At 48.3% G+C, this 21,480-nt stretch overlaps 10 protein-coding genes across 10 annotated transcripts in view; 7 read left to right on the forward strand and 3 right to left on the reverse strand.

The window, feature by feature from the left end:
- F5B22DRAFT_640600 (heterokaryon incompatibility protein-domain-containing protein) overlaps positions 1-243 on the forward strand; it is a gene marked incomplete at both ends in the record, with an annotated part of 1,422 nt that extends 1,179 nt beyond the window's left edge. The window contains one exon of the mRNA XM_047977868.1: positions 156-243. Within this exon, the coding sequence (XP_047824727.1) occupies positions 156-243 (88 nt within the window). The remainder of the gene's footprint in view (positions 1-155) is intronic.
- On the forward strand, positions 120-1,149 carry F5B22DRAFT_631726 (uncharacterized protein). Its single transcript, XM_047976638.1, has one exon. The coding sequence runs from the start codon at positions 335-337 to the stop codon at positions 1,046-1,048; it is 714 nt and encodes a 237-aa protein (XP_047824728.1). The 5' UTR covers positions 120-334; the 3' UTR covers positions 1,049-1,149.
- On the reverse strand, positions 1,150-4,314 carry F5B22DRAFT_631735 (domain found in IF2B/IF5-domain-containing protein). The gene is made up of 8 exons (XM_047976639.1): positions 4,004-4,314; positions 2,710-3,337; positions 2,598-2,632; positions 2,510-2,529; positions 2,359-2,409; positions 2,205-2,308; positions 2,069-2,088; positions 1,150-1,928 (listed from the first exon to the last, which is right to left on the reverse strand). Exons 1-8 carry the CDS (start codon positions 4,025-4,027, stop codon positions 1,851-1,853), a joined length of 960 nt encoding a protein of 319 aa, XP_047824729.1. The 5' UTR covers positions 4,028-4,314; the 3' UTR covers positions 1,150-1,850.
- F5B22DRAFT_631738 (uncharacterized protein) lies at positions 4,315-5,650 on the forward strand. Its single transcript, XM_047976640.1, has 2 exons — positions 4,315-5,074; positions 5,138-5,650. The coding sequence occupies exons 1-2, from the start codon at positions 4,855-4,857 to the stop codon at positions 5,239-5,241; spliced, it is 324 nt and encodes a 107-aa protein (XP_047824730.1). The 5' UTR covers positions 4,315-4,854; the 3' UTR covers positions 5,242-5,650.
- Positions 5,651-6,034: 384 nt separating this feature from the next.
- F5B22DRAFT_652684 (conidiation protein 6) lies at positions 6,035-6,378 on the reverse strand (the record flags this gene model as incomplete). The annotated part of the gene is made up of 2 exons (XM_047979650.1): positions 6,035-6,165; positions 6,258-6,378. The coding sequence occupies 2 exons, from the start codon at positions 6,376-6,378 to the stop codon at positions 6,035-6,037; spliced, it is 252 nt and encodes an 83-aa protein (XP_047824731.1).
- Positions 6,379-8,159: 1,781 nt separating this feature from the next.
- Positions 8,160-8,723, forward strand: F5B22DRAFT_640602 (uncharacterized protein; the record flags this gene model as incomplete). Its single annotated transcript, XM_047977869.1, has 3 exons — positions 8,160-8,457; positions 8,512-8,604; positions 8,659-8,723. 3 exons carry the CDS (start codon positions 8,160-8,162, stop codon positions 8,721-8,723), a joined length of 456 nt encoding a protein of 151 aa, XP_047824732.1.
- Positions 8,724-10,391: 1,668 nt separating this feature from the next.
- On the forward strand, positions 10,392-11,704 carry F5B22DRAFT_44506 (uncharacterized protein). Its single transcript, XM_047971907.1, has 3 exons — positions 10,392-11,095; positions 11,146-11,377; positions 11,440-11,704. The coding sequence occupies exons 1-3, from the start codon at positions 10,951-10,953 to the stop codon at positions 11,546-11,548; spliced, it is 486 nt and encodes a 161-aa protein (XP_047824733.1). The 5' UTR covers positions 10,392-10,950; the 3' UTR covers positions 11,549-11,704.
- A 1,399-nt stretch (positions 11,705-13,103) lies between these two features.
- F5B22DRAFT_44578 (calponin homology domain-containing protein) lies at positions 13,104-15,673 on the forward strand. Its single transcript, XM_047971916.1, has 4 exons — positions 13,104-13,262; positions 13,333-13,543; positions 13,605-15,306; positions 15,364-15,673. Exons 1-4 carry the CDS (start codon positions 13,240-13,242, stop codon positions 15,396-15,398), a joined length of 1,971 nt encoding a protein of 656 aa, XP_047824734.1. The 5' UTR covers positions 13,104-13,239; the 3' UTR covers positions 15,399-15,673.
- Positions 15,674-16,164: 491 nt separating this feature from the next.
- On the forward strand, positions 16,165-18,827 carry F5B22DRAFT_652688 (MBOAT family protein; the record flags this gene model as incomplete). Its single annotated transcript, XM_047979651.1, has 7 exons — positions 16,165-16,557; positions 16,657-16,900; positions 17,029-17,150; positions 17,206-17,630; positions 17,744-18,098; positions 18,222-18,318; positions 18,490-18,827. 7 exons carry the CDS (start codon positions 16,165-16,167, stop codon positions 18,825-18,827), a joined length of 1,974 nt encoding a protein of 657 aa, XP_047824735.1.
- Positions 18,828-18,984: 157 nt separating this feature from the next.
- F5B22DRAFT_44568 (uncharacterized protein) lies at positions 18,985-20,672 on the reverse strand. Its single transcript, XM_047971915.1, has one exon. The coding sequence runs from the start codon at positions 20,347-20,349 to the stop codon at positions 19,141-19,143; it is 1,209 nt and encodes a 402-aa protein (XP_047824736.1). The 5' UTR covers positions 20,350-20,672; the 3' UTR covers positions 18,985-19,140.
- Between the last annotated feature and the right edge of the window lie 808 nt (positions 20,673-21,480).

Raw genomic sequence — 21,480 nt, forward strand, 5'->3', positions numbered from 1 at the left:
CACTTTTATGCCCCCCGTTGTTTGTTTCACTAGCCCCGGGAATCTTTTTATATTTGTCGCATTAGTTTTGTTTTTTTACCCCCCCCCCCCGCCCGCCCCCCCCCCCCCCCCCCCCCCCCTTTTTTTTTTCTCACGGTGATTACTAATTTTCGTAGTCCGAATTCTCTATATCCGCCATATCGTCCTTCTCTGCGGAGTATGGAACGAGTCTACGTTTCACTATGCAGCCTTACCATTGGCTGATACCAACGACCACACTTCCAGGACTGGAGAGGTAGTCATCGGCGACAGATTCACCCACACTGGATTGTCAGGTTCACAACTAGCTGCTCAGATGAAGAAATTTACCATTCAACCGCTGATCCTCCCCCCAGCCGCCCCTGGCGATATGATCATAAGAAGGCATTCCACAGCATACCAATGGTCAAGCCGGACGCTAAATAACGTCAGCATATCTTTCATAGACGGCGTAATTAGGCCGCACTATAGTTCTTTAAGCGGCACTTTATTCTGCTACGAGTACGGTCCTGACACGAACCGCATGTTCTCAATTGCCTTGGTGCGTCTCAGCGATCTAGACCACGACCACGACGAGCTCAGTGATGGAATAAAATGCGCGCCATTGAGATTCTGCCTACACCCGGTCAAAGTCTCGCCACTACAGAATCCTAATAACCCGCTCCTTACCATAGTAGACAAGCAAAACGATCCCACGGCAGAGGGGACAAGAGAGAAGTTCCGCCCGTTGACGTACAAAACGACTGAGCAAGCATCGTCCTACTGCTTCGACAGCTGGAGGGACATGAAATACTACCACGACATGGCCGTGCCCCAAGACGAGTGGAATATCAGCATCCTCGGCATGGCGGACATATACATCAACGTGACGCGCGTCAGTCTCGACGAATACGACAGCGACGACGAAGACGAGGGGGATGAGGACATGAGACATCGGTTCGTAGATGTATTAGACATCATCGTGAAGGCCAATCAAGAAAATGAGGAAGAGGTCAACGGGACCGCGGCTGAGGACAAGGAATCGTCATGATAGCAAATCTAGTCATGTATATGAATATATTTATGAATATATACGATCACCCCCCCTTTCGCAGCATGCCAATAAACAAAGGGCAGGCAGTCTATCTATCTACTACGTATATGAGAATTTTTGACGCAAAACAATCCATTATCGCCCCGTGAAATACACGCAACAGCGACACAGCGCAGTAGCCAAGCCAGTAAAAACAAGGCCCGACCGCAGATTGTGCGCTATAGTTGGTTCTACTTTTCAAACTATAGTGTTAACTATTGAGGAGAGACAGCATATGGGCCCCTGATCCTTGAAGAGACATATGTGGCCTGTGGTAAGTTACTCAGATAGTTTTCTTGCTACATTATCGGTTAGTTCCACTAGTATACACCCTTGGGCACGCCGTGTCGGGCTTGAGTACAGTTTTGCTACTATTGCTCTATTTGAGTCAACCTAAGCCATAGAAATGCAGACAACATCTACGAGGAGCCGTTGTAACTTTGTAGATGTCTTGGGAGTTGAAGATGTGAATTTCCACGATGACTAAACTGATAGCAGTATGTGATACTCTCAAGAATGGGATTCTATCATAGGTAATCAATCACGGATAGTCTCGTGGCAAGGATGACTAGTATAACCGCATATTCCAGGCCACCAGGCCATGAACGTGAACACAGTGTCACATCATCAACATTGTGTTATATCATGAATCTCATTCCATATAATCCTTCCTGGGCCCAAATGCGTCCAATACGTTCAGAAACAGATACCATGCGCCCGAAAAATGAAAGACAGAATTCCGAGCAGTCCATTAAAACATTTACTGCATCTTTTTCCTCTTGCCAACCTGGGCTGTGAAACCACTCTTGATAGCGGTAACAGAACGACGCGAACCGCACTAGATAGAAAGTAAGTATAAGTCCCTCGCGAACATGAGACGGTTGACTTCTTAAGGGGTGGCGCAGCTCCACCGAGGCTAGTCTTTCTTGCCATCGAGGAGCAGACAGGATAACTCAGATATTGAGAATTAGTACGTACACTATTGCAAGTCATGAAATCTAAATCCTTTTCGTTAGTTATCTTTCCACTTGCAATCTCATGACGTTGGTATGTGGATTTGTCCATGGCTATGCCAGGTTGCGAATTTGCGGGGAAATAAAGGGTTTGAACTCACATAGACGGTTCTCTCCCTTCTCGAGGGTTGTGTCGGGACTCTTGCAAGTACGACATGTGACGTACTCGATGATGTATTTCCTTAACATACTCTCAAGTTGTTTCCTGCATTGTTTTAGTCGTTGTATCAGAGTGCTACGGTAGTAGAAACATACTGTTGGAAGCGGCCCTTGATAACCAAACGTTTTGATCCGTCCACTGAGCCACTGTTGCCATTTCAGTCAGCACCGTAGAAAATATGTAGAACATGGCAATAGAGCGCTCCGGTGATTAAACCAAAAGCGCAATCATGTAGCATGTACTCACGTTGTACCTAATTCCGTGAACTGAGGCCAGTTAGTAAATCACGTCTCTGCGGATATAAGAAAGTGAAGACAGAAAGCGGAAGACTTACCAGATAGGCGGTAACATGTTCCGAGCTTCGCTTCACTGTAGATTTGTTAGCGAGTGATCTCAAGAAAAGTTGCACGTTGGTGTGAGATTCGAAAGTCTCTATCTGCACTCACTTCGCTTCGTGATTTCTTCAATGTTGGCAAAAATCGTCTTTTTGTTGCCTTCACGAAGGCACTGAGGAGGTGGGATCTTGTAGCTTCGAGAGCCTGTAGAAGCGTGGTCGGGGTTCTTCTCGGCAAGTTGACTGTAGAAACGATCCAGGAGCATGCTATAGGGGATGGGGGTTGTCTGGTCATGTTGCCAGATACCAGTGCCCTTCTCCGGATCGCCAGCTTGCTCATCTCCGTTGTCTTCACCCTCTTTATCGAGGTTCAAGGCAGCCAGTTTGGCGGCGAATTCATCATCATTCGTCTTGGGCTTCTTCTTCTTCTTTTTCTTGAGCGTTGGGTCAATACCACCATCGGCGGCAGCGGCGTCGTCGGCGGGCGCCTCGCCATCCTCGGCAGCGTCCTTCTTGGGCTTCTTCTTCTTCTTCTTTCCAAGATCTAGGGCGCCACCATCCTCAGGTGGTGTTGTAGGCTCCTCTTCTTCAGCAGGGGTGGAATGAGAGATGGCGGTGGCCTCCTTGTTCTCCTCGGTGGACGACATGGTGAGCTGTCCGTCGGGCTGAACTACAATAGCTTCGGAACTGAAGACGACGGATTTGCGCGATTTGCGGTCGGGTAAATTAGGCCGCTCTTCCTGAATAGCGGATTAGTATGTGGTGACCCTGTTGTGAAAAGGTCGAATGTTTGCAGAGGTGAGGTAACGTTGAGAAACAAGCTAAGAGATGGAGATGTGCGATGACCCAATAGGAAGGAAGGGCAATACCTGCAGGTTAGGTGATCACGTGCTTGCAGAGATGGAAATTGCTAGACGAGGAGGAGGCAAGAGCAGAGGCGAAATAGAATTATGTTGCTGGCGTGACGATGACTCTTTTTGGAGCTTGAGTCATGAATTTCTAAAGAGACGGTGGTTTTTGGTGGGGCGCACAGAGCTGGGACTGGATTGGAGGGGGAAAGAGGGCCGGGGGGGGGGAGGGGCACGCACTGAAGCCTCCTGGCTGACTGTCGAGCTGTGGACAGGGGATGCGATAGTGGGTGGTGGTACCACACTGGTACGGGACGGGGCAGAGGGGGGTGTGTAGGCGATAAGACGGGCAGCGACAGGTCACAGGCAGCGTAGCGTGGTAGGACAAGAAGAAGCAAGAAGGAAGCACGGACGGGATGGGTGAGCTACTACCTACACTAGTGAAGGAGAGAGGCGAGAGAGGGTACGGAGTAGAGGGGGAGATGGAAAAAAGACAGTGCGACATGACAACACATTACACATGTAACAAGTGAATAAACGGGAGGAGGGCTGGCTTACACTTGCGGTGTCTGGGGGATCCATGTTGCTTGAACACCTCGTTCAGGCGGCGTGTATGCGACTGGCTGCGTGCGACGAGCTTGTTGCGCTGGATATGAGACAGACGACTAACCCTTAGGTGGACGAGATTTCGAGGAATCGGCTGCAACTTGTTGTTGTTGTGATGTTTCTCTTTGAATAGGTAGGAAGTTGGAGGAGAGGAGTCAGGATGGGCTGGGCTGGGCTGGATAACAGCGATGACGAAGGGTGCGATAGAGTATATAATAATGTTTCGAGAAACTCTAAGCATGCGAAGCCAAGTAAGTAGTACATAGATACATCGAATGCCTCCAGGTGCCCATCGTCGACGGCCCGTCAGAAGCCTCGACCGCCGCCCTTCCGTGAAAATGTCCAGTAAATACATCTATATCTACCTTATGTGGGTAGCGGAAGTACATGCTGATACCAGCTGGTAAGCCGTATCTTGCACTGCTAGCAATGTGCCTCAGATGTACCTTCGGTAGTAGGTAATGGTGTCTCCATTTCAGTTTGACAGCACCGCTATCTCCGATCCCGCAAAACCGGCCTGCAATTGAAGGTTATCGACAACAGCCCTCTAACTGCCAAGCCCGACTGACGACATCTACGAAGAAGCGCAGTAGGTACTCGTCGTCCAACAACGACGTCCTCGCCCACCAGCGAGCTTCAAGCTTTACGCCGAACGCGTCCCATCCCCGTCACACTCTCTTCCTCGTCTTCCTCCGGCGGCCCAGTCAGATGTATTATCAGGCTTCCAGTTAGCAGCGCTCCGAACGCTGCTTTATCCCCGAACCTACGTACAGCCCGCAACATCGCCTGCCCCGAGCGACATCATGTCTCTCTCCGACTCCTTCGCCATACCTGACCTCTCCGTCTCTGATCTGGACGACGTCGACTCTCTGCCCTCGTCTTCTACCGAAAGTTTCGAGTCCGACGATGACTACGATGCCCAGAAAGAGTGGGAACAGAGCCTCGAGCAGCTCCAGCTCCTCCTAACAATGATACTAGTCCCTTTTGCCGGGAAGTATTTTGGTCGCAAGTTCGCGTATTGGAGTACGTCGGCGCTAGCTTTCCCCTGGACCTCGTTCTTCATGTTGTACTGACTTGCCGATGCAGGCTGGGCACGTTACATGGAATGGGCGCATGACGTCGAAATTAATTGGACGAGCAAAAAGACATTCAAAGTCGTGGGCGCCGCCGAGGCAGCTGCAACTCTTTGAATGATTAGCCACATAGAAACATATGAACATTACGAGAGCCTGGGATTAATCGATGCTCCCCGCTCTGTACATTACGGATCGATGATATAAACATAATACCAAATATCGTGAACCCAGAATACCGCGAACTGAGTCCCGCCAATATCAATTCTTGATCAAGCTTCACTGTCTCCGAGCTCCTTCATCTACGTGACATATGATGTGTCCTACCATGCGCTCTTTTAGGCTGTCAGGGGTACTGATTCATAGTATCAATAAGGGTCATGAGAAGTGATTTTGAAGGTTATCTAAGCTTCGCTTCTACTCCTTGTCTTGGTCGGCACAGCGAAAACACTACTTGGGTACCCTAAGCGCTAGGCAGCTATGTAGTATGTTACCGGTCCAAATAAGAACTATTCACATATTTGCATATCCTAAAAGTTCCTATTCCTACTTGACACGTTGAAATTTATCCGCAAACTGTAGCTTTAATATATTGCTACTGTGCAAATATAGCCTTCAAACAGAAACTATGTTGTAGTAGAGATGAATGGTTCCACCATTGATTTGGTATAGCTTCATCTTGGCTTGCTGATTAGTTAACCATACATCAATCATCATAGAGAACTATGTGTATGCACTGTAGAAATGAGCACGATATTTCGAAGACGATTACTATTCCCTACTCTCGCTCTCAACCCCTAATCCGCATTAGGTTCGCATAACCATAATAACTAATCGTACATCTGGTATCTCATATTACTGATCCGTTATATATATCCCTCTTGCATCCAGAATATCAACCTAGAACCTATTACATCTGGTTGAGTCGCTCCTTGGCACTCTCCTTAGCCTCATCAGAGACTCTGGGGTTGTTGATAGTGGCCTTAAGACCTCTCGCGACGTTGTTGGGGTTCTTGTCTTGGTTGTCGCTGGCACCGGGGACTATATGATATGATCAGTAGCGTTCTTCCTTCCATCATCATACGATATGGTATATATCCATATAATGTATGTGAATAAGGTAGTAAGCTTACCGTCGCCGCCGCTGAACTCCTTGTCAAGAACTTCGCGAGAGTGCTGCTTGGCCTCGTCAGAGGTCTTAGGGTTGTTGATGTTGGCCTTGTGACCGCCGGCGACCTGAGCTTCAGAAGCCATTTTGGAGTATGTTTGTTTGTTAAAAGTAAAAGGTGAGATAAGTCTTTGGCGTGCGGATGAGACGATTCTGTGCGTCGATTGCATCTGGTGGTGATATGAATGTGATTATTGAGTGCTGATTGTTGACGGGTGGGATGAACGCGTTAGCAACTTTAGCTGGAATCTCTTGAGTTTTTATGCTTCAATTCAGGACTGATACTCGGTTCTTTTCTGCTGGGATATTGGCTAATCATAGGTGTATTCTGCAGCAAAGCTGTCCTCCTATGCTCATATATTGCCTTACGACTCGGTTATGACGCCAATGACTATGTGATAGCTCGAGTAATATCATCATCACTCAGCAACTAATACGCAAAATGGATAGCAACTGACGTTGATCTCTCTGGAGAACAGGCAATAGACAGTAGATGGACACGGATGGCAGTTCCGATAACATGGATCTGTGGTATTATTCAGTAATTGTCAAAGGTCTGGAAGTATCACGCTTGACCAACCTGAATATAATTAACCCTACATAAGTGGCAATCCGACTGCGTAGTGAATCAGCTACTGCTTGCTCTAAGTTTATTGGCTCAGGTAGGCCTTCCATATTCCATAGTGATGTTACTACTTCCAGCATTACTAAACACAAGGCTAAACTACACAGAAGCAGATGGAGGTCAAAGAATTGACACCAACCCCGACATTAGACCCAAGAGGTGATTCATGATATACAGAAGAGGCGGGAGGGCTTTGTCTCATGTTTCCTAAAACGGTGAGCTCTAACTGACCTATCATGCCTAGAACGATGACTCAGGATGTCAGATGAGGTTTGCCAACGCGTCAAAATACACCAAGAAAAGCTTAATACCCTGTAAGTAATTATCAGATCACATATGATAGCAATGAAGCTTTCCGTTCTTCACAGGTCGATAGCCCACCAAAACAAATACCTTCGTTCACGTTCAAACCCTTGATGAATTAGTGGATTAACTTCAAGGAAGGGTCCGACCATACGGTATTCGAGAGGTCGGATAACATGGGATTCGGCACGATCGTGCACAATCCTCAAAGGTACGATCTCCAGACCCAACTTAGTCTGATCGTTTGGCCATTTCAACTCTCTAAGTGGCCAGCTGAAGTGCTAGCTTGGACAGAGATCGGATTGTCATTAGGCTTGCAAGGTGGAAGCGTAATGATTTCCCTGTCGATCAACGTGATGCAGGGGGTCGAAGCTCACAATCGAGAACCTTGGAAGGATACGAAAATGTACGGCGAGCCTAAAGAATACTGTATTGTGACTACCTACATTTCTCATGTTCGCATACATCGGATTGTCCATAAGTGGATTGATTGCGGCCTCGTGAAACTTGATGAATCATCAATCGTACTAGAGAGAAACCGAAAAGAGCATAGGTCAGTATCTACTCTCCTTCCACAAAGATTGTTTTCGTGTCGTAGTTTGAGTTACGATCTACGTAGATCATCGGCGGTGGATGGCATAAACATCGCGAAGCCTCGGGGACTGGATCAACTTAGCATTGATTTCGTTTTTTCAGTTTTGTGTTAAAAGTGGTTCATCAAGAGGGCGTCATGGACAGGTTGTCTCGTTGAGAACTTAGCCACACTCTTGGCGGTCATCAAGCCATAGCCACTGTTAAGCCACAATTAAATCAGCCAACTCACCTCCTACTGATGGGCATAGTACAAGGACTAATCTATGTAATACTATCTATCTACTGTCAGAGACGAGTGTTGCTTGTCTGCTATGTCTTTCTAAAGATCAATATATCTCTCCTATAATGTCGTCATCAGTTGCACCACCTCATCCGCCAGCAATCAACTACGTGGCAGGCTTCCTGCTTGTCGGGATAGCTTGGGGGCTGACGACTCCCTTCATTCGTCGCGCAGCCAAGACTCACAACCCGCCTGCTCATCCACTCCTTGAGAGGGACGATGTCAAGGCGAGCTGGCTGAAGAGCAAGCTTTACGGCACGTTCTTCGCTGTCGTTGACCTGTTGCGAAATCCCGGATATGCCGTACCTCTCTTGATAAATCTCACTGGGAGTGTGTGGTTCTTCCTCCTCATCGGCCAGGCTGGTGAGTTCACTTGCTTGTAGATCCTGTAGACATTGGTGACTGATGAGTTTGTAGAGCTAAGCCTGACCGTTCCTATTGTAAACACATTGGCATTCCTATTCACTGTACTTGGTGACTGGTGGGTAGAGAAGAAAGTAATTGATCGCAGTGAGTTTCCATCAACCCCGTCTATAGAGTGAAGCATTTCTCATCAAGCGATAGATACATGGATTGGCATGATATTGTCATTGACTGGGATCGCATTATGCGTTCATAGCAAGTCGTGACTGAGGAATATATGTTTCTGTCATATCTGATGGCTCATCTGCGCTAGCGCTTGTTCGCTTTTAATCAGGACAAAAGTTGGGCGGTGTCCAGCAATTAGGTTGGGCTGAGTAAATACGGCCGTATTTGCCCAGCTTGCTGGTTGGCACGAAATCTCTAGCACGATCCGGCCCGACTATCAGAACAGGTCTCATCTATCCCACGAGGACATGCAGTGGGGAGGCTGATGCGTTGGTGTCACGTTCGAAAGATGTTTGTGCATCTATGGGCATGCTGCTGAACAAGGATACTCATATCGCCATTCTCCATAGGTAGACGTCATGCGAAGCCAAAATAGCAACAACAGAGAGAGCAGCAAACTCATACCTATTTACGCAATTTGTTTGCTGCGAGACATTAAGTCGGGATAAGGCCTTAACTACGTAGGATGAAATCCTGTAGTTTAATGCAATTGGCCTAAATGGCATGCTCGTCCACGTGGCCACTGCCTCGGTCAGTCAATGTACCTATGAATGGTTAAGTCTACCTCTACTAGAAGCAGAAATGACGCAGTCCTAGTTAAACAGCTATATATAACAGGCGCATTCCAATGAAGTCGACCTAATCATGCAGCAAAGAGCTTTTGGGACGAAACATCCTTGTTTTACACCTCATACTCAAGGACGGAGCTAAGTGAAAAAGAGCTGAAGGAGGACGAGGAAAGCGGTGACTCGTTGAATTGACTGTAGGCGCCACAGTGAAGCCAATACTCCCATACTTGGTATGAACCTACAGAGAAGTAGCAGAACTTTTGTGGGAAGCCAATTGCTTGCATGACAGGCACCGGAAAATGGCCCGCCCTCAAATAGCTGTCGGGCTTGTGTCCAGTGTGATAAAGGTATGAAGCGCCCAGCGCTGAATTGCACAGCCAGTGACAATCCTCTTCTCGTCTATTCGCCGCTGTGATAGGTTGTAGGCTTCATTGTTGAACCAGCTCGTTGGTTCCAATGACCGCAGCAAGACATCAATCCCGTTCCAAAAAAGGATCAAATTGTTCGTATCTGGGTAGTCAAAGTAGAGCGATAGAGGCGTGTTGTATTGGCGATGTGATAAAGCCTCCCAAGGTATCATAATCCCAACAGCTCGAGTTGCACGACATTTCCGCCGCAGAAGTCCGGCATACTTAGGAGTCACCGTGCTAGAACGGTAATAGCGTCCGAAAGTGGATTATTGTGCACCGACGGATCGTTCGCAGGAAATAGGGACGCGCTCGGATCGGCAAGGGATGGTGCGTTTTGGTCACGAAGGCCCCACAGATATTGATACGAGAATGTAAGGGTCTATGTTGATCCCTCAATTATATTGGACTCATTATATTGTAGTCATGCGCAACGCCAGGGCGCTTTCTTGAGAGTTGCTCTTGAGAAGAAACGAGGCTGGTACTGAGGTAGCGTAGTACCATATCTGTACCGTAGAAGAGACATCCGTGTTCAACATCTGGCTACGCCTACGCGTGAGTGGTGCATGAGCGAAACGGACTGGCACTCGTCTCGAAAAAGGGCCCTATCAACTGCCCTATGTTGGTAAAACAAGCACCAGAAAGCGCTAGTCCTTCGGGATCTGCCCACTCAGTATCGTCGGCGCATATCTGGAATCGTCATCCCTATTAGGCTGGGTACGGAGTAGTACGTACATATCCCTCGCAGGTATTACCACGTATCCATTCTTAATGGACTTCGCAAACTCCTTTGTACGCTACAATGAATCTGCAAACATGAATGATTCCCAATGCTTTTAATTGAACCTGGCAGAGTGAGGTGTAGACATGGGTACCATGAAACCCGGGACCCAGTTGGGCCCCGAAACAAAAGTCGCGCTGGTTACTATGGACCTACTATGTATGTAGAAACGGCCGGATCTGCAATCCCTCGATCCTAGCATAGCAGCATTACCTACCAACTTGGCCGCATGTTTGCTCCAATAAACAGCAACTTAGCCGTGTAAGTCCAGAAACGAACAGGGGTAGCATCGAACGGTTACATTTGCGGCAGGTATGCAACCACCGTTCATTGACGATCCACTGGCAAAAGGGGGCAAGGCTCAGGAATGCGACCAACATTGAATCTCGGAGAACCTAGTACATGTATATATAACCAAGCCCTTTGTCTCCGAATTGGGACAAGTTCTCACCTTGCTTTCCCATCTTGACCGCTTCATTTATCGCCTCAGAAGTCTCATAACGTCATTGAAATGCGCGCCGATATTCTTCTTACTGCCCTAGCGGGCGCGAGCTCCGCATCCGCCATGGTCATGAGGATCGCCGCCGAAAGTATGGAATACGACTGGGCCGTTACAGGATGGAGTGCTGGCTGTGCGCGACAGGGTTGCTACTATGGTTCGACTAGAGTTGTCCTGATGTTGCTGAGTTACTGATTATCATGGCAGATTTCAACATTACGGGCGAAGCGAATCTCACATCAAGACCTGCGACACCAGCCTTCAAAGCATACTGCGCGGGTGACGGCGAGGGTTCCCCTTACAGACTTTGTCAGAGGATAGATGAGGAAGACACCGATGCCATCGTTGTCGCGAAGCTTCTTCCAAGCAATACCACAACCAACGGCACGCGCCACGCCAAAATCCAGGTTTCTCTGAGATACACCGACCTCTATTCGTCGTGAGTGCTGCCTCGTAACTGTGATGCCCAGACGGAAGACAAGGTCGCTAACGCAAGGATAGTACGACTTGGTGGAACTTCACAGGGCGTGCGGTCTCGTTTTACAACCAATTCAGCGCGCCGTTGCAGAACTTCACCATCACCCCTACCGAGATCACTGGTGTGGCCTAAAGACTGCGAGGCCCAAGCCAGTCCCGTCCGATATCGAACTAGGTTCCGCGGGATCGGGCGATTGCAGACAGCGACGCTCGCGGTACCACTACGGATAGTCCAGGCGTCTGGACTCCTAAACGAGGAGGGACGGCTTTTGAACCGGGATATTCAAAAGTCGTACGTGGTGGGACTGTTGAAGGCTGCTACTTGTTCGCCCGTCACGAGAGAAGTTTTGTGATGGGATCAATCAGTGGCCAGATTTCGATAATGCGCACATAACGATGTTCCCACATGTTATGAGTAGGTACTACTTATACTGAGTGTGGCGAATGTACTTAATAATGACGGACTCTTTGGCGCCTGGGACAACAGTGCAGGCTATGTCCATTAATGAAATGCTTAATGAAGAATACATGGCGAATAATGGATGTGAAACGAACTTTGCCGGCCACCCGAACACTTCTTACAGAGAGCGGGATCTATGTATGCCCATCGACATCGCATATATCTATCTGTATGAGAGTCCATGGTATGGCAACGTAGATTGGCGATCTGAGTAGGATATGGATTTTTGTGTGAAAGAACTAGGTAGCCTATGCATCCTCATACCTAGTCAATAGCCAGTCACTTAATGACAACTTGACTTGAGTTGGATGAATCCGACATGATGATGATGGCTGGGCTTCAACAGGCGGGAGCTCAGATACCCAGCGCTGGAAATGAGTGCCGGCAGCTGTCCGGCGGGGCGTTGGCGCTGAGAGCAATCATATCCATGTGCTGATATAAATAGGTACCTACCTAGGTACATACTTAAGTTAAGTACCTGAGCTCTGCCCGAGAATCTCAGCAGGTAGGTACCTAATCCCAATCCCACGGGTGACTGCTGGCCAGTACCTCTATATACATAGTACTTTAGTAGGTACCTAGGTAATAATCTACGTAGTATCCTTAAGACACCATCACTGTAGACGCCCAGGATGGTCAGTATTCTGGTGCCTAAGGCCTGCGTGTCATGCTTGCGTTGGGTCCTTACGCAAGTAATTGTGGCTGATGCAACGCCGCCAAGCCTTTAGGTACATACCTACTACCTAAACGCTCAACTGGCAAACAGGTACCGCCTAAAAGTTACCTACTAAAGGTACCTACCTACCTACCTAGGTACCTACATTAGGTATATACTACTATACCCAGGTTAGGTACCTACAGCAGGCGGCAGTCTGGGCATTACATCAGTGCTCGGTGCTGGTCAGTGGAGAGCGGGCTCCATCCCCTCATGCCTCATCCTCTCCTCCCCCACCAAGCTTCCACCACGTCGAGCTGACAGCTGGAATAAGGCGGATTCTCGTCTCTACGTCTCCATTGTATTCTCCCCAACTTCCTGACGACCGTGACCGATCCCATCCTACATCGCGACCACATCGCGACTACATCGCCTAAAGTGAAGCCTAATTCTGGCGGGCTAGCTGGCTATATTACCGCTGAGCTGCTGCTACCTACGTACCTAGTCTTACACTGCGTCTCCATCACTGCGCTCTTTCAACAATCCCCGACCTTTTCATTGCTTCCAACACTTCCGAAGCCTTGTGCAGAATCGCAACCAGCCGAACGGATTGCCCGCGGCACACTCTCCACGCCCATAACTAACGTAGATAGCTTCCCTAACTATCGATACCTCCCATTGACCCTCAGTTACAAAGATATTTCCAATCATGAATGTGCTCAAGCTGCAGAGGTATGTCTGTCAACCATCGCCTGTCCCGCCAATCCGCCCCCTTTTCCCCAAGCCTGACTTGTGCGACTAGGAAATACCCTCAATTTCAGCAGGGTGATATCTTTGGCTTTGCCGATGCTTTCCGCAAACTCGACGCCGATGACAAGGGCTATATCGATGAGGCCACCGCCATCAAAGCCACACAGGCAAGCGAGAGACAACCTTATGATGTTGTGCGACAAGCCTTGAAGGAGGTTGAGCTAGACTCATCCCGCAGAGTAGAATTGGAAGATTATGTCGGCGTAAGTCGGCTTGCTGCAGCCCGCGTTTTTCATTACGAGAGCGTATATTGACTTGTTTTAGCTCATCGCGAAACTGCGCGAATCATCACCTGCCCAGAAACGCATGAGCACAGGTGGTAGCAACCCTCCTCTATCTCCAGTTGGTATAGTTGCCCAATTAACTGGAAACGGCCGCCATGGTAACGGTCGCGGCCATGCCCCGAAACCCAGTGCTGGCAAGATCCATGTCGGTTCGTTTGCGAATAGCACCCACACCATCAATGAAGATGAGCGAACCGAATTCACGCGCCACATCAATGCTGTTTTGGCGGGTGATGAGGATATAGGACATCGTCTACCCTTCCCAACAGACACCTTTGAGATGTTCGATGAGTGTAAGGACGGCCTAGTGCTCGCCAAACTTATTAACGATAGCGTACCGGACACGATAGATGAGCGTGTGTTAAATGTACCCGGAAAGAAAATCAAGAAACTCAATGCTTTCCATATGACAGAGAACAACAACATCGTCATTGAGTCTGCCAAGGGTATCGGTTGTTCGGTTGTCAACATCGGTAGTGGCGATATTATTGAGGTTCGAGAACATCTGATCCTGGGTCTGATCTGGCAGATCATCCGTCGAGGTCTTTTGGGAAAGATTGACATTAAGCTCCACCCAGAGCTGTACCGTCTCTTAGAAGAGGACGAGACGTTAGAACAGTTCCTACGCTTACCCCCTGAGCAGATCCTTCTGCGATGGTTTAATTATCATCTTAATGCGGCTGGCTGGCACCGCCGGGTTTCGAACTTTTCTTCCGATGTAAAAGACGCAGAAAACTACGCCGTTCTACTCGCACAAATCGGACGCGACTATGGCTGTACCCGAGCCCCTCTGCAGACCCGGGACTTGAATCAGCGGGCTGAGGAAGTTTTAGTCGATGCTGACAAGCTAGGTTGCCGGAAATTCCTTACCCCGAAGTCTCTAGTCGCCGGAAACCCGAAACTCAACCTTGCCTTCGTCGCCAATCTGTTTAACAATCACCCCGCGCTAGATCCTATTACAGAGGAAGAAAAGCAAGAAGTGGAAGATTTTGATGCTGAAGGGGAACGAGAAGCCAGAGTGTTTACATTATGGTTGAACAGTCTGGACGTACAACCAGCTGTAGTGTCCTTCTTCGACGATCTTCGTGACGGTACCATCCTGTTGCAAGCCTACGACAAAGTAATTAAGGGCTCCGTAAACTGGAGGCACGTGAACAAACGCCCAGCTACTGGAGCAGAGATGTTAAAATTCAAAGCCGTCGAGAACACAAACTACGCCGTCGAGCTTGGCAAACAGAATGGTTTCTCTCTAGTTGGAATTCAAGGTGCTGATATTACTGACGGACAGAAGATGTTGACACTGGGTCTGGTCTGGCAGCTCATGCGAAAGAATATCACTCTAACATTGTCCGCCCTAGCTCAACGTCTCGGCAAACGTGAAATCACAGATGCCGAAATGGTGCGGTGGGCAAATGAAATGTCTCAAAAGGGAGGGCGAAACTCGTCAATTCGTTCCTTCAAGGATCCTTCTATCGGCAGTGGCATCTTCCTCCTCGATGTACTCAATGGCATGAAGAGCGCTTATGTCGATTACGAACTCGTTACCTCTGGACGTACTGATGAGGAAGCTTACTTGAACGCCAAGCTTAGCATCAGTATCGCCAGAAAAATGGGTGCCACAATCTGGCTAGTACCCGAGGATATTTGCCAAGTTCGCAGCCGGCTAGTAACAACATTCATTGGTAAGAAGCATCCACGTCATTAACCAGGGGGTCTAGTAACTGACATAATTTCTTCAGGTTCACTCATGGCCACCTATGAAAAGATGCAGTAAATGATCTAGGCGTACTCAATTAATTACGAGGGGATTAACTGGGACATAAAATTTTACTGGGGTATGACGGTGGTACGTCTAGGTTCTCGGGCTTCAAGCCCCATGTATTTTCTCAGGCGCAACTTGGTATGCAAATTCAAACACAATAAGTGCATAACACCTTGTACTTCGCTATTGTAGAAGCGGCTTATGGTAATGACCGGTGAGCCGAATATCTTATGTACATACTGTAAGAAATGCGTTGCTACCCCGCTGTTCTGAGAGAAGCTTGTGCTTATCCCACGTCGGTAGCCAATCAAGTCGTATAAGTAAGTGGCTTTGTCGAGTTGGGGCACTGAAGTTCCGGCAACAAGGATCCGACGTCAGACCACTCCGTAATAACTTCTTGCCACCCTAGGTATCTTTAGCAAAGTTGATAGTCGGGCTATCGATCGGTCGACGAAACAGACCGAGTGCAACGTGCAACGTCACCTGTCCGGAGCTACTCGAAGGTCCACGTCGCCGAGGCTCGCGCTCTCGATATAAAGTGCCGAACAGTCCCAGCCGACCGACACAATCCCCTATAGCTACCTATATGACTGCCTTTGTCGCATTTGCCAAATAACATATAACTTTGAAATACTCAATACTTCTTACATGGTGAGGAACAGAATATAGCAAAATTGATTGGCACTACGCTTTTCAGAGCCCAGCGCTGAATCGTTCGATTTCAGATATGAATTTAAGTTTACCACTTTATCTTTGAAAACTAAGTTGTCATCAAACCATGTCAACAGAGCAAATAGCCTCAACATCTCCCAGTAATAAAGGGTACCATGCTCGACCAACTGAGGAGGACCCTATCACTATAGGCCAGGCCCCAGAGGCCATAACGAGCGCTTTCCATAGTGCAGAACGCCCTATTCATACATTATCAGTCGCTAGCAGCGAAATAGAGAGAACGGTTGGGAAGATGCGCCCAAGGCCTGTTTCACTACAGCGTGAGACAACTGTCGATTCGAACGATACCTCGGCCACTGAGGCATTCTTGAATGAGTCAAGCTTGGACTCAACGCCAAGTTGTGAGGACCAGTCTCTATCAGTCAAAAGCCATAATACGAATGGCAATACCTCAAACAATTCAAGCTTGCAGGATCCATTAAAATGTACCCTGAAAAAGGTGAGATCGAATCATTTGAGCTATATTTTTTTCTCTTTATATCCAATTTATACGCCGCGTCGGCAACCATCACCCATGGCTGACGGAATAGGTGCGAAGCGTGATCGAAACAAGGGCACGCATTCTACAAATGGCAAATTCAGGGAGTTGCTTTTCACGCGCCAGTTTTCAACCTTCGATAGGCAGAATCAGCATGCGGCGAATAGTCCGTTTTACGGCTTCTACGTCCTGTTTTGGATTGCGGTCGTGTTCTGGATTATAAAGATGGCGGCAGACAATTGGCGGAAGACGGGCAGCCCCTTGGGCAAGAACGAGATTATGAAGACTATGTTTCGCCGAGATGGTGAGTCTTCCCTCCCTTTAGAACACCCGTGGTCAGTATCAGTGCTCTACATCGTGGCAGTCCTATCTCAGAGCTACTGTTACCATACTACAGTGGGACACAACACCACTTAGTTCTAACGCAGACAGTGGTCGTGCTTTTTATATCGGACGGCATTATGTGTACATTAACAGGTGTGAGCTGGATCATCCAGCGCCTTGTTGCTCGTGACAGCCTCGACTGGGATACAACGGGATGGATCATCCAGAACGTGAGAGTTGCTTCTTACCCCCTATTGTCCCCTCACAGTATTGATGAACGACTAGATTTGGCAATCCCTATTCATCATAGGCGTGGTGGGATTGACTTTGGTTCGTGATTGGCCGTGGACGCATACAGTGTTCTTTGTGTTGCACGGTCTCGTCATGCTCATGAAGCAACACTCATATGCGTTCTACAACGGCTACTTGTCTTCCATCCATAAGAAGCGGGAAGGCCTCCTTGCGGAACTGAAAAAGCTCGACAGCATGCAGACCGTGGCGGGGGAGTCCACAACTTCGCCTCAGACGTCTGAGCTCTCAACTTCCCACTTGGATCGCCGTCCCTCAGCAGCCATGTACCGAGAAAGGAGAAACTCCATAGCACAGTCACAGTCGAACGAGCCGGACGATATAGAAAGCATTTCACGGGCGATCAAAAGCGGACAACCTCTTGATCTTGACCAGGCCATGATGTTTGAAAGGCTTATCAAGTAGGTTTACCCTTTCTAATATACCTCATCTTGTAGCGCTTCCTATGCGTAAGAGAACGCAAGTAGCTTGGCGCAAGAGAGCGTGAAGTACCATAATACCAACAAACTCGCAGATGGGAAATCGATGCTTTAGCCGATGAGCTCAAGGGCAAGGCTACGCAGCCCTCGCACTACTATCCTAACAACTTGAGCCTCACGAATCACTACGAGTACATCTTCCTCCCCACCGTGGTCTACGAGCTGCAATATCCACGCTCCGACAGCATCAACTTTCTCTACGTAGCCGAGAAGGCGGCGGCTACGTTTGGCGTGATCTTCGTCATGATTATGATCTCGCAGACTTTCATTTACCCTGTCGTCGTTCGCACTGTCGCGATGAAGGAAATGGGGTATACCACCGCGCAGCGGTTCGCCGAGTTCCCTTGGATGCTGAGCGATCTCGTCTTTCCGTTCATGATGGAGTATTTGGTAAGTCTGGCCATCCCCCAAATAGCAATCAGGAATCCTAGGAAATGAGAAGAGCGTTTCTGGTTTGTACGGATCGAGGTTGAGAAGAGGACACGACTGATGCTTTTGTTTCTACCATTATAGCTCGCGTGGTATCTCATCTGGGAAACCGTACTCAATATTCTCGCCGAGCTTACATTCTTTGCGGATCGTAGCTTTTACGACGCATGGTGGAACAGTGGTATGTGCTTCTCATTTATCTGGCTCACCTCCTTCTCCCTTTTTTCTTCATATACACATATTGCCACTTTCATAGTCGTCAACCTGTAAAGCCGTCTTTACCATCGCCCGCTGCTCGTAACATAATTGCTCAAACACCCTCTGTGAATCTCAGTGACTGACGACCCGCAAGTATCTTGGGATCAATTTGCGCGCGACTGGAACCGGCCGGTACACAACTTCCTCCTGCGGCACGTGTATCACAGCTCGATCTCCACGATGCGCGTGAACAAGCATACGGCGACGCTTATTACCTTCTTCCTGTCGGCGTGCGTCCACGAGCTGATAATGTGGTGCATCTTCAAGAAGCTGCGCGGCTATCTTCTCGCTATGCAGATGTTCCAGCTACCCCTCGTGCGCCTGAGTCGCACGCGTTGGTTACGCGATAAGAAGGTGTTAGGGAACGCTATTTTCTGGACGGGCATATTGACGGGCCCGAGTCTGCTGTGCAGCTTGTACTTGATCTTGTGAGCGTATGCATCAAAGGTGTTTGGGGGGTTACTGGGCATAGAAGTTGAAATAGATTAAGAAGATTCAATGGTATGTTGAATTTCTGGCGACTAGAATGTTCCTATTCTAGAGACAGATACTTACTTGGGTATTTGTAGGAACTAGACAATCAGAGCGAGAGAAAATTTATGTAATAATGATCTATGTTCTAAGGTGGCATATACATGGAAGGATACTACTTGAATCTGAGCACATAGGCAGACACGTTTGCCCTTCTTCGAGGTTTCCGTAAATATTCAATATTACTTCCGAGAGTGCACTGGAACTTCCGTCTTTACTCAGTTTCAGTGCGGTCAATAAGGGCTTTCAACCTCTCGTCAGTCTCGTAGTCACGTAACGCCACCTCTCTCCATGTCACCCATTCTTGATCGACCCCGAAGACCTTTAGTATTGCGTTTGCCAACGGCAGAGCGTATGACCACTTAGGCTCCAAGGCCAGGCCCCAGAAAAATCTCCTCGCTTTTTCATCAACCATACAATTCGCTAGCTCAGGCGATCCCCTCTCCTTCAGTGCATCCGCTAATGCGATATCGTCGCCGCTTAGAGAGACCTCGCCCTGACATAACGCGCTCATATCCGCGGTGACAAGTGATGGTCCGAAAGCTTCACGTCGAGGCACAAGACGTGCCATTTGCCAGTCAATAACCCCAGTGATATTGAGATTCTCATCGAGTAGTATGTGGTCGCCTTTGTCATCGACATGCTTCAGAAAGAATTTCTCCGGAGCCCGTGCTTCCGAGGCTCCTTGGGCCAGCTGTACTGCATTGTCTTTAAGAAAGCGATACACCAAGTACGCATCTACAGGATACTCCGTATAGAGCTGATCATCCGCAATCAACGCCAGATACTGCTCAGCAAAGGCAGTATAATAAGAAAGGGCAGTATCAAATGGACCTTGTGGCGTAAGGACGACAAATCTGTCACTCGCTACTTCCGAAATGCCGATGCTGGATGATTGAAGGCACAAAGACCCTGCCTTTGGCCACGGGTGCTTTTCCAACTCGGCCAGGATATCAGCGACGGCATTCCAGACCTTCAGCTTCTCATCTCGTGTAGCGTCTTTACCAGAAACCCCTTGACCTATCCATGGCCGGCCGGGCAGTTCCTCTATGAGAAGGAAGCTTACGCCGACACCGTAGTCAGTACCATCACTAGCAATACCGTGACTAAAAGCTCGCGGCGCTGGCACTGCAGTAGTCTCAAGGAAATTCAAAGTAGCGTATTCGCTGCGTACGAGGTAATCTGCTAGCGAGACTGGAAGACCAACAGCGGCGCTCGCAATCCGCGGAACTCGCATGAGCCAGGAGGGAGAACCGTCGTGAAAGCGGATGCGGGCATGATAATTAGCGCATCCCATGAGAGCGCCCGGCTCAACTTTAGAGGAATGCTCGATATGGCAACTTCTACCGCCATTTAGTTCGGACGCGTGTCTACATACAGCCGCGTCGTTGATCATAGAGCGGAGACGATCGATCTCGCTCATAATCTGAGACTCCCAGGCTGCGTCGTCTAAGACCTGCAAAATTCTCGCGTAAATAAGGGATCCTTAGAGTTCCATGATGAGTCTCGGCGAAGAAGATGGAACGGAGGCCGATTTCTCTTACATCACTACACATGTGGAAAGAAGGAGACCTGTGAGCAACGCACAATTGGCGGTTACAGTTATCACAACCACCAGTTCCCCTAACGCTTGGCCGTTCACATTCTGGCACCGAGCAAGTGAAAAACCTGGGTGTCATTGTGTTTATGGCTGGTTGTCTTAAGGTGTGTAAAGTCGATGGATGAACACAGACGTTCGGGAAACATACCTACGTTGCCTTCCAATTAAACGGCTACAGTCATAAAGCATGTTGTCCCGACAGACTGGTAGTCAAGGAGGTTGTTGAATGTGATTGGACGGGGATTAGAAATGATCATCCCGGAGGGGCAAAAATGTGCACTTGAGCCGTTTTGGAGATGTTCTTTGCCAAGGGGTATGAGGGAAAGGGTCACTAGCTGAAAAGGTTCTCATCCGTCGTATATACAGGACTTTAGCTACAGCCTTTTTCATGTTTTCAAGAGTATCCTGTGCGGGAAGAGAGGAATCTAAGCCGATGAGACATGCGTGCCCTTCAGTCTGGTTAACACCATCATGAGCGTATACATTGTACGAGGCTTGTGCTTCCTAAGCATGAACTATATGAACGGTACCTATTGAACAAGATTGCATTACATTTAAGAATATCATATCTACGAGGGGGATTACCTTGGTGTAGCATTGTACTTCGGCTTATTATAGAGCAATGTGTTGGGGTATTTTCAGATTTTGAGCAAATAGAATCTAAGCTCACTATACCGAGGTTCATGCGAATCTGGACCTTAGTAAATGGAACGTTCGTTGAAATCAGTTCTTAACTATTTCGACCACTATCTACTTACGTAGGGTAGGGCCTCACGTCGCTATACATTACGACGTAGATGATTGAGAATCACGAAGTTATGAGAGCTTCAACTGTTTGATTCCTTTAGCCCTTGCAGAACGCCTGGGTGCTGTTGTATGATTGCATATCTACATATGAGCTAACTAATTAGTTAAGTAGAATGGAATGTAGAGAAAATATTAATTGAAGGTTGA

The sequence above is a fragment of the Xylaria bambusicola genome (genome assembly GCF_022495145.1).
Source record: "Xylaria bambusicola strain CBS 139988 unplaced genomic scaffold F5B22scaffold_104, whole genome shotgun sequence".
Taxonomy (NCBI): Eukaryota; Fungi; Ascomycota; class Sordariomycetes; order Xylariales; family Xylariaceae; genus Xylaria; species Xylaria bambusicola.